The following is an 11,684-nucleotide window of genomic DNA, read 5'->3' on the forward strand; positions in this document are numbered from 1 at the left end:
TTTTTGCAATTTATTGTCTTAGCAACTTGCCTTCCTTATTGGAAGACTGAGTGCTCTGCCCCACATCTCACAGCCAAGGCAGTCAATAGACATTTATTAATTACTTAACTGGGCTGAGAATGAGGGGTACAAAAAAAGGCAGGAACCAGTCTCTGCCCCCAGGGAGCTCACAGTCTAATGGAGGAGACAACCTGCAAACAGCCATGTACTGACAAGACAAGCAGGATAAATTGAAGATAATCCACCACTGAAGCTCTAGCTAGAGAAGGCCCTAACATTAAAGGAGCCTGGAAAAGGCTTCTTATAGGAGGTGGGGTTTCAGCCAGCATATATATTAGAGGCAGGATTTAAACTCAGGACTTCTTCAGAAAACCAGTATTTTATCCACTATACCACACTGATTCTCATGTCTTAGAATGTCAAATGAAAGCCCTCAGAAAGTGAAAACTCAGCTGATTCAGCCAGAGTTGCTAGGTTCCACCTCAGAAGGAAGAATGTGTTCTTTTTTCCCTTTATTTTATTCCAGCAACAAATTTACCCATAAGTTTTCCAAGATTACATGATTCATGTTGTCTCCCTCCCCTCTCCTGGAGTTGACAAGCAATTCTACTGGGTTATACATATATTATCACTCAAAATCCACTTCCATATTATTCATTATTTGTAAGAGAATAATCTTATAAAACCAAAACCCTAAATCATATGCCCAAATAAACAAATGATCAATCCTATGTTTTCATCTGCCTTCTGACTCCAACAGTTCTTTTTCTAGAGGTGGGTAGCATTCTTTTTCATAAGTGCCTCAGGGTAGTCCTGGATTATTGCATTCCTTTTAGTAGCAAAGTCTATGGCATTTGATCATCCCACAATGTTTCAGTTACTGTGTATAATGTTTTCCTGGTTCTGTTTATTTCACTCCACATCAGTTCATGGAGGTCTTTCCAGCTCTTTGTGAAATCCTCCAGTTCATCATTTCTTATAGCACAATAGTGTTCCATCACTATCATATACCACAATTTGTTCAGCTATTCCCCAATCCAGGGACATCCCTTCAGTATCCAATTTTTTGACACCACAAAAAGTGCAAATATAAAAATTTTTGTGCACACAGATGCATTTCATTTAAAAAAATCTTTTTGGAATACAGACCTAGTAGTGGTATTGCTCGATCAAAAGGCCTGTAAAGAAGAATGCGTGCAAGATACTCCAGTGATGGCATCTGTGGAAATCTTGAAAGAGCCTCTTATAGGAGACATGACTCTTGAGCTGAACTTTGAGTGAAACAAGGAATTCTTTAAGGCAAAATCAAGGAGGAAGAGTGCTGTGGACATGGGAAATAGAATGTTGTAGGTCATGAACAGTGTAATTAAACCATAGATTACATGAAAAGGGAAGAGTTTGGAGCCAGATTATGAGAGGCTTCAAATTAAATGTCAGCTATCATCATCATCCTCATCACTTCATTTTATAAGCACTTACTATGTGCCAGGCACTGTGATAAGTGCAAGTAATACAAAAGAAAGGCGAAAGACACACACCCTGCCCTTGAGGAGCTCATAGTCTAATGAGGGAAACAACATACCAACAATATCCAAATAAATTATATGTAGGATAAGTAGGAAGTAAACAACAGAGAAGGCATTAGAATGTGAAGGGACTGGGAAAGACTCCCTGTAGATGATGTAATTTTAGCTGAGACTTGAGGCAGAAAGGGGAAATGAGAAGGAAGACTGTTACAAGTATGGAGGGTAGCAAAAGAAAATCCCTGGAGCCAGGAGATGAAGTATCTTATTAATAGCAAGGAGTCAAGGGTCATTGGTTTTGAAGGATCCTCAGAGCAGTTCCAGATTTTGCTGCTACTATGCAGCCATCTTGGCTCCACCCCAAGACCGGGGTCATTGGATTGAAGTGTACATGAGAGCTAGGAATGGAGTAGTAAGGTATCAGAAGCTTGAAAAGGAAATTGAGGGCTAGATTATGAAATGCTTTGAATGCCAAGTATATGGTTTTATAGATGATCTTGGAGGTTTTGGGGGGTCATTGGAGTTCATGGAGTAGGGATGTTACATGATTGGATCTGCACTTTAAGAAATTACTCTGGGGATTAGGTGGATAATGAACTAGAATGGGGAGGAAATTTGTGGCAAGCAGACCAACCAACAGGCTATTACAATAATCCAGGTGGGAGGTGATAAGGACCAATACCAAGGTGGTGGTGGTGTCATACGAGAGAAGGGGGCATATTCAGGAGATGTTATAAGTTTAAGTAGATAGGCTTTGGCAACAGATTGGATATGAGGATGAGGTACTGGGGAGGTTGAGGTTGAGATAGGGAGGAGTCAAAGATTATTTCTATTATCTTGTTCTCGTCTTTTTCAATAAAATTCAGGTAGAAACAATCCCAAAACAAGTGAATATCTTGCTATTGTTTGTTTTTATTCAATCTCCTAATGACTTACACAAATGAAAAAAATAATTTTTATAGTTGAATAGTATTAGAATGATATGTAGACTCAGGAAGAGCATCCTCTGGATAACCAGTAGCAGAAAGGACAACAGGAGGGTTGTAAGCCTCATCCTGTTCCCACATGACTTTTAATTTTTTTATTCAAAGATATTTTAGTTTCCCAATTTCATGTAATATTAATTTTCAACATACATTTTTCCAAAATTATAAGACCCAAATGGTCTCCCTCCCTTTTCCCTTCCCCTTCTGGGAGATGATAAGTAACTGGATCTAGATTATACATGTATAATCATGCTAAATGTACTTCCATGTTGGTCACTGTTGAAATAAAATGCTCACATAAAACTAAAACCATAAATAAACTAGTGCTTTGATCTGCAGATGATTTTTAATCCTTACCTTCTATCTTAGAATCAATACTGTGGGTTATTTTCAAGTCAGAATAGAAGGGCTAAGCAATGACAATAATCTACATTAATTACTAAATTGGGGTCCTTCTGAAATCTCTGATAATTTAGGTAAATCTGGTCCTGAATATATATAGTAAACTTTTATTTCCACCAACAAATCTGTCCAATTCAGTGATTTCTTGGGTTCCTGTTTGTCAATGATTTTATCGTTGGCTGAGTTCATGTGGCCATCACCCATGAACAAATTGTTGATTCTCTTCTTCAAGCTTAGTTATTTCCTAGGCTTCCTTCTGAGTTTAACTGCCTTATATACATTCAACAAATCTGATGTTGTGTTCCTGCTGTTAACCTTTAGCAGTACTTGACAAAGTAATGTCTGCTAATTCCAAAAACATTTCTCTAAGCTCTTTTATTTTTAACTTATTGATGTCATCATTGTTATGATTTGCTTACTGTGTATGGGAAAAGGTGAAAAATATGGGCATAGTCCTACAAGCTTATGCATGTTGGAGACTCTGCTTCTGGAAATGGAATGGTCCAACTGTCCACTTCAGAACAGGAATAATTCACACAATAATATTGCTACTAAACATGCATGCTCCTATGATCGAGCTCTCATCGGCCATTCTCCTCATTATACTTACTAGCTGTGTGATCTTGACCAAGTCCTTTCCTCTTCTCTGGACCTCAGTTCCTTCTTCTATAAAATGGAGAGTTTGACCTAGATCAGGAGTTTTTAAACGTAGGGCCCATTAACTTATTTTTTAAAACTCTTTCAATAACTGTATTTCAAAATAATTGGTTTCATATACATATATATGCTATATATCTTTTTTTTAAACTCTTACCTTCTGCCTTGGCAAATCAAAAAAGAGGGAAGGGCTAGGCAATGGGGATTAAATGACTTGCCCAGGGTTACATGGCTAGGAAGTGTCTGAGGTCAGATCTGAACCCAGGACCTTCTATCTCTAGGCCTAACTCTCATCCACTGAGCCAACTAGCTGCCCTTATCTCCTATATGTCTTTTTATAACTATATTTCAATGTAATTGGTTTTCTTCCTAATTCTAAATATGATATCTTATGCATTTTTAAATGTCATGCAGAGAATAGGCTTTCCCATGCTTTCAAGGGCATCTATAATATAAAAAAGGTTAGGAAACTCTCATCTAGATGATCTCTGAGGTTCCCAGCTCTATAGTCTGTGATTCTGTCATTTTCCCTATGTCCCTGCAGGAGGAGCCTTGGAAGGAGAAGAACCTTGATGTCTGACTGCTGGCCCCAGAATAATGGCTGGGGAGAAGAGCTTGGGAAGCCAAGCACCCAGTGCCCTGAGGAAAGCTCGTCCAGCTGGCCTCCCATCCCCAGCCCTTTGCTGTGCCTGTGGCCTCTGCATTATGCTTGCAGGCATCAACATCACCCTTGTGGGCGCCTTTGCCACCTTCTTGCCAGGCCACAACCCACCCATCATCATCGGGCCAGTACTGCTTGTCTTGGCCCTTGGCTTCTTTGGTGCGTGTTGTGTCTGTAGCCGTCGACCCCCTGCTCCTGGCACACGCCAGGCTAAGGCAGGCAATAGGCCAGGCCCTGGTCGGGCAGGCCGTGCCACATTTGAAATGGAGACCAGTGAACACACAGTCCAAGACACAACAGCTGTGCAGCTGAGCCCTATCCCATCCCCTGCCTCATCCCGCCACTCCAGCCCTGGTCCCGAGGGAGGTCCCCGAGCCTGTCGCCTCTTCACTATGGAATCTGAGGGTCCAGTGGGAGCCAGCTATGCATCTGGGGCAGAAGGAGTCCAGCTGAACCTGCCTCAGGAGCTTTCCAGCTCCTAAGGGGCCACCTGTGAGAGATACCAGCAGCAGCCCTTCAACCAAGAAAAAGTCATCGTACCAAATCTACCTTGGGGAGCTTTTCAGGGTCTCTTGGAGGTGATGGGTAAAGTGTGCCAGAAAGCCCAGAGAGCAAAAAGGGGACTGTGGTTTAGTGGTTTAGGGCTATTTGGGAACTGGCAGACTTGGGGTGAATCTTGACTTATTTGCTTCCTGTGGGAACTTGGACAAGCCCCCATCCCTCTCTGGGTCTCTATAAAGTGAGCCCTCCTCTGCTTAAAGGTAGAGGATGGAAGGAGAGGAACACAGAGAACGGCCACAAAAACTACAAGTATTTCCCATCATTATGAGGTAGTTTGATGGGAGAAAGACCCTAGGTTTGGGAGGTCCAAAGACCTGCATTCAAATTTAACCTTGACCAAGTCTCCTCCTCTTCCAGTCTGTTCTCTCCTCTATACATTGGTAGAGTTTGGAGTAGCTGCTATCCAAGGTCCTGCCCAGCCCCAGATACTCTTAAGACACTAGCAGAAAGAATGCTGCTTTTTAAAGATACATCTATCAAAGTGAAGGTCACAAAGTGAGCACTGCTGGAGATCCCAGGGAAAGAATGGTTACCAGCAAGCAAGGATCCTGGAAGGCTTCCTGGACGAGGTGACCTTCAGAGGCTGGGCAGGATACACAATCCAACCCTTCTGTGAACAGAGACATTCTTATAGGTACTAATACACTGTCACAGCCATACGCAACCCACCCATTGCCATCTTCATCCATCAGTTCCAATTAAGCTAGTCTACAGGCATATGTCTGCCTACACATGGAATCTATATCCAAGCCTCTGGCTATGTCCATGCTCCTTAGCCTCACCCAAGGTCTGGGGCTCCTCTGCCTGCCTGCTAATTCCTGCATGCATCCATTTCTATCAGAGTCCATTTCTATTCCTCTGTGGCCATTGATTTGTGTCCCACTCTTTATCTTTGTCTAATAACCTCTGCCATCCATCCATCGATTGGGAGGATCTCTTAGTCTATAAAACAATGACCTAGAGGTCACAGCTTTGAGTTTTTCCTCCTCTTTCAAGCACATCCATGGATCCTATTGACTGTTCTATGAATTCTACAGCCTGCTTTGTGTGGGAGAAGGTCCAACTGCCTGCTGCCCTACTGATCTACCAGGCTCTGAACTGTAGAGTTCCCTGGCATGTCTATGGATCATGGCTAATCTTATCTGCCAACCCCTGGATCCCTCAGCTTCTCTATTGATCCCTGTATATATATATATTTTATATCCATCTGGTCAGTGGATCACAGAAAGTCTATGGATCTTGGTTATCAACCTACTGCTTCCACTTGGGTCATTAGCCCATGGGGCCCAGAGGGAGCTGAAGATTGTATTTCCTGAGACTAGGGAGTCTCTGCTCATTTCCAAAATCATCTCCCTTTTCTCCTTTTCCCAATGTAGGCTAGGACCTGAAAGTCCACTCCTATAAATTCCTCCCCTCCCCACAACCCTCCTCCTCCTTCTTTCCCCTCCCCTCCCTATAGATTTCAGACTTTGACCCCTGGAATAGTGCAAGACACACACACACACACACACACACACACACACACACACACACACACACCTCACAGCCATGACCCTTCTAAAGCAGGAGTCAGGAGGAGGGGAAGAATCAGGAAGGTGCAAGGAGGAGGGAGAAGGGCACCAAATGGGGGAAGGGAAACCAAAAGGGACTAGATACAATGTCCTATAGAAGTCACTAGAACAGCTGAAGGAATGGCAACTGGAGGAGAAAATGGTCTTCAAGTAGTTGAAGGGCTGTTCTATGGAGGACAGGTCAGCTTTGTTCTGTTCAGCCTCAGGGAGTAGAACCAGAAGTGAAGAAGAAGCTTCATAGGCCAATCAAGGCTGACTGTGAGGATAAACTTGGAAACAATGGGAGTTGTCTAAATTCAGATGCATTTCCCCCATATATCACAGTGGGTTCTGTCTCCATGAAAGTCTTCAAGCTGAAGCTGGGAAATTATTATTTGGGTATGTGCTTGAAAAGGTTCTTATGCAGGTCAGTGTTGGAATGAATGTGCTTAGAACCCCTCCATCTATGAGATTCTGGGATTCTGATTGACTAAAGAAACTTCTCTCTGCCTCTTATTCCTTCCTTGGTCTTAGAGGTCAACTCCTGCTAATGACTCTCACCTACCACTTTTTCAGTGTCTTCTTTCCACGGGATCAGTGACTGCTCAGGTCTCTTTTCTCTCTATCACATGAAAAAAAATTTTTAAGTGTATAAGTGTATAATTTTAAGATTGCACTGAACCCTTGCAGAAGGGTATCTTGGGAGGTTGAAGCTAGGGATAGAGGTAGCCCACCACTACCTACCTGGCAGCTATGACAAAGGCTGTCTATGCATTTTCATCGTTGTTGTTCAGTCACTTCAGTTGTGTCTGACTTTTGTAACCCTATTTGGGGTTTTCTTGATAAAGATTCTGAAGTGGGTCCTTCTCCATCTCATTTACGGATGAAGAAACTGAGACAAACAGGGTTAAGTGACTTGCCCAGGATTGTACAGCTAGGAAGTGTCTGAAGCTAGCTTTGAAGATAGGAAAATGAATCTTCTTGACTCCAGGCCCAGTACTCTATCCACTGGGCCACCTACCTACCCAATGTCTGCATCCTGGTACTGAATTCCAAATAGAGGAGGATGGAAACAAAGAAGAGAAAGAAAAGAAACAAAGAGAAAGAGAAAGAATATCTGGGGAGGGAGCAAACACTTTCAGTGGACAAGATGAGGGAAGCCTCTGTAGAGGAAGTAGCACTTGAAATAATCCCTAAAAAAGAGAATGATTTTGGCAGGCAGAGATAAAGAGAAAGTGTATTTCTACCTTGGATAAGGACCTGGGCACAAAAATGGGAATATGCAATATTCAATGGTAAGTGCATTAAAGTTACAAAAAGAATGTTGGATGAGATCTCAGAGGGATGGTGGCTGCCAACCAGGAAGATCCATAACAGGCTTCCTGGAGATGAAGGCATCTTTGAGTTGACTTAAAGAAGATTTAGAAATTCAGATGATGGGGGGCAGCTGGGTAGCTCAGTGGATTAAGAGCCAGTCCTAGAGACGGGAGGTCCTAGGTTCAAATCTGGCCTCAGCCACTTCCTAGCTGTGTGACCCTGGGCAAGTCACTTGACCCCCATTGCCTAGCCCTTACCACTCTTCTGCCTTGGAGCCAATACACAGTATTGACTCCAAGATGGAAGGTAAGGGTTTAAAAAAAAAAGAAATTCAGATGATGAAGAGAAGGGGAGGGCATTCCAGAAAGAGAAGACACTATCATGAGCAAAGACAAAAGAAGTAGAGGAGACCAAGGTGGGTCCCAGGAGGGAATACAGATTAGTTTGTCCACAAGGTAGAATCTATAGAGAGGCATCCAACTGAGGAAGGCTTTGAATCTTAAAGGAATTTGAACCTTACTCTATAGGTAATAGGGAGCCACTGAAAGGTTTTGAGGAAGGAACTCTGACATAGATTTAGATCTAGGCATTAAATTATTCTGGCCAAACATGAAAATGGATGTCAGGGGGATTAAAGAAGTATCATTAGGAGATTGCTGCAATAGTCCTAGTGGATGCTATTGAGGGTGGAAGCAATGGGAGTGGAGGGTCAAGGAGCTGGAGAAGACTTGAGACATGTTACAGAGATGGCATCTCCAAGAATTGTAACTGATGGTGAGACACACTCCTTGATCTCCTCCATGGGATCAAGGAAGGAAACAGTGAATGGTATGTGCCAAAAATCTGCAGAAGATGGACATGCCCACAAAGTTTCTGCTTTTGAGGGAGATAAGAAAAGAATTAAGGGGCCTGGCATAGAAATGACATATGACATAACTGAACATGACTAAGGAGAGTTCAAGGGCAGAAGTGCCCTTGAGTCTGCCACTCCAAAAGTAATAAACAAGTCTTAAGGATTGACCAGGTTTCTATTTGGCTTCAGTTTAGAGGAGCAGATGCAAGATTGGATTTGAGATCTCAGCCAGAAATAGAGTAAGAAAAAGCAGCCCAGAAGGAAATTTGTACCTTGGATCCTCAGTTCCCTCAAATGATTAGATTCTGACTCTCTGAGAGACTGAAAATGGAATTTTGTTAGAACTGTTTGACAGTCTCCAAGAGGAGAAGCTGATGGGGATTGTCTGAGTCTGTGGATTTGACCTGCATCCTTGTAACTTGTGTGATTTGGACCTACCTATAGACTGGGTCACCTCAGTCTGGGCAGAGATGCAAGTATGTAGACCATCAGGTAATTGTTTTAGATATATTTGGTTTTATTCCTTTTACTCCTGTAGTAGTAGTCTCTCGGTAACTGAAGATGACAATTGTCTTTGTGCGCTTTCATCTGTGATGTAGATGAGTGTGCACAAAAACACTTGTGCGTGAAGGAGATTTAAGTGGAAAAGTCAATGCACAGACAGTCCCACTCTCTTGGCGTTGGAAGCCTGGGTCCAGTGGCACGAAAAGTCGTTACACCTGGAGACTTCCTCAGCTGCATTGGATGGCCGTGTTGTCTTTTATGCTTCAACATGCCCTAAGCACTCCACAGTGCTTTGCTGCGTCGCCCTCTCAGCTGTTGAACCTTCTTATTGGTTTCTTCCTTCTGTTTGGCAGAAGCAGTCTTCACATGCTGGGTGAACAAAGCCTTAGTTGACCAGGGGTCGATGACCTGATGGCTACCCTCACAAGGTTTAGCCAGCCTGTTGAAGCCATTGCCCGGGGTGTGGCCGCTGCCACATGCTAATAGCTATTAGGAACCACAAGTGAGAGTTTTTTGTTTTTTGTTTTTTACTCCTGTAGTTATGAATAAAGAGCTGTATATATTGAAACCATGCATGTATATCTACTCCATTATGCCAAGCTCATGGGATGAGGGATGAGTAAAATTCAGCAAGAAAAATCAGTTTTCCAGTGGGTAAGAGTTGAGTCAAGAGACTAATTCAACAAATCCACAAGGACAATGACTGCTGCATAGGGTATGACAGTGGGGTAGAGGTAGAGATGGAAGATGGATGTTGCCAGTCTTCTGAGAACCATACAGGGCTTGGCATTTCCATTAAGCAGATATTGGATGGAATATATGACTACCAGGGTGATCCTGGAACTTCCATCCCCTGGTACTCAGTACTCACCATGAATATAATTTCATGTGTTTGCAAGCAGAAAGCTCTGAGGGTTAAAACTATTTTTAAGACAGAGAGAGGAAAGAGCCAAAGGTAAGCCCTAGGGCTTGGTTTGGTTTGGTTTTTAATGTAGGAGACTGGGTTAATGTTGGTAAAATAATGATGTGATGAGGAAGAAAAGGTTTAGGGCAAGGATCATGAACTCAACTGGGGCCATTCTGAGTTTGAGTTGCTGATGAAAAATCCAGGTGATTCTGATGTCTGGTAGGCAACTGGAGATGGAGGGGGTGGGGTGGGGAGGTGGGGGGCTGATGATCATAAGAAGTCAGAGTTTGAGGTGATAGTTGAAGTCATGGAAATGAAGGAAGTTGAATTAAAAAAAGATAGCTAGATTAGGACTCTGAGGAACACCCATTTGAAGGGGTCAAGAAGAGAATGAGGAAGCACTGAAGGAAACAAAATCCATTAGTTTGCGGTTAGGAATATGCTCAGTATAAATCAAAAGAACTTAAGCAATTAGAGCAGCTAGGTAGCTCAGTGGATTGAGAACCAGGCCTGAAGATAGGAGGTTCTGGGTTCAAATCTTTTTTAAAAAAAGAGGCTAAGAAAATATGTCCTGTAGTTTGAGAAAAAGAAGGAAACCACCAAAAATGGAAGTAAATATCCCTATAAAAAGGGTTACCTCAGGATCCCCCAGAATAACAAAAATGACAACATTGCAGCAAAGATTAGTGGGAATCACCACTGAGAACCAAAGATTTCAGAAATTTCAGACAATGGAAACACTCCATTGGTATATTATAAGAGTATATGTTGATTTACCAACTAGGAGAGTAGGTAAAAGACTCCCACCTCAACTCAGAGAGTAGCTGATATAATTATGATTTAAACACATACCTAACAAGGTTTATGTGTTAACAAAGTATAACCCCCTGCAACCCTTTTTATGAAATATGAATGCCTCTCATATTTGAGTCAAGAAGGATGCAATGAGGCTTACTAAGCAAACAAATCTGCCCCAAGACTGGAAGGCTGTTTTTTAAACCCTTACTTTCCATCTTAGAATCAACAATGTGTATTGACTCCAAGGCAGAAGAGTGGTAAGGGTTAGGTAATGGGGGTTAAGTGACTTGCCCAGGGTCACACATCTGGGAAGTATCTGAGGCCAGATTTGGACCCAGCATATCCCATCTCTAGGCCTGGCTCTCAATCCACTCAAACACCTCTCTGCCCCCAAGTCTGGAAGTTTTAAATACCTATCAATGAGGTGGACAGTTGGAGACAGAGTAGGGAGCTACCTATGAATGAGATTCCTACAGAGGTGAGGAGGGGAGTTCCCTCTCTTCTGCCAAGTTGCTTTGAAGGGGAACTATTTGACCAGAAGGAGACACTGTACCCAGCAAGTAGCAGAGATTTGTATTCCAGACAGACATGAATATAGAGTGGAAGGAAGTAACTTTGAGGAATAGGACTCCTGGCAGCAGAGAAGAGAGCTGACTGGAGAAGAACATATGTTGGAAACTCAACTGAGCAACTCACCAAGGGGAATCTACATGAGAACTTTATGAAGAAAGGTTGCCAGGTCCTACAGTATCAGGAGTTGTGAGCTGCTTTGTCACACTTGTGTCTAACATGTGTGCCTCAACAACATTGTAAGAAGTTTGAGCCTATCCTTTCAATAGAAGTATGTATTTGTGGAAGAATGTACCCCTAGGGGAAATGTTTTGATGCTTCAGTTTTTTACCATGCTATATTAGTAAACACCTTTTCTAAGAGCCACTACTGTGTGTCTACTGTGTGATTTTTTA

At 42.6% G+C, this 11,684-nt stretch overlaps 1 protein-coding gene across 1 annotated transcript; it reads left to right on the forward strand.

Moving 5' to 3' along the window:
* Positions 1-4,165: 4,165 nt before the first annotated feature.
* Positions 4,166-5,469, forward strand: TMEM275 (transmembrane protein 275). The gene has a single exon (XM_056814600.1). It carries the CDS (start codon positions 4,166-4,168, stop codon positions 4,709-4,711), a length of 546 nt encoding a protein of 181 aa, XP_056670578.1. The 3' UTR covers positions 4,712-5,469.
* The last annotated feature ends 6,215 nt before the right edge of the window (positions 5,470-11,684 follow it).

The sequence above is a fragment of the Monodelphis domestica genome, chromosome 2 (assembly GCF_027887165.1).
Source record: "Monodelphis domestica isolate mMonDom1 chromosome 2, mMonDom1.pri, whole genome shotgun sequence".
Lineage (NCBI taxonomy): Eukaryota > Metazoa > Chordata > Mammalia > Didelphimorphia > Didelphidae > Monodelphis > Monodelphis domestica.

Excerpts from the sequence above, each read along its gene's own strand:
- TMEM275 (XM_056814600.1), top strand. The coding sequence starts at position 4,166 with ATGGCTGGGGAGAAGAGCTTGGGAAGCCAAGCACCCAGTGCCCTGAGG.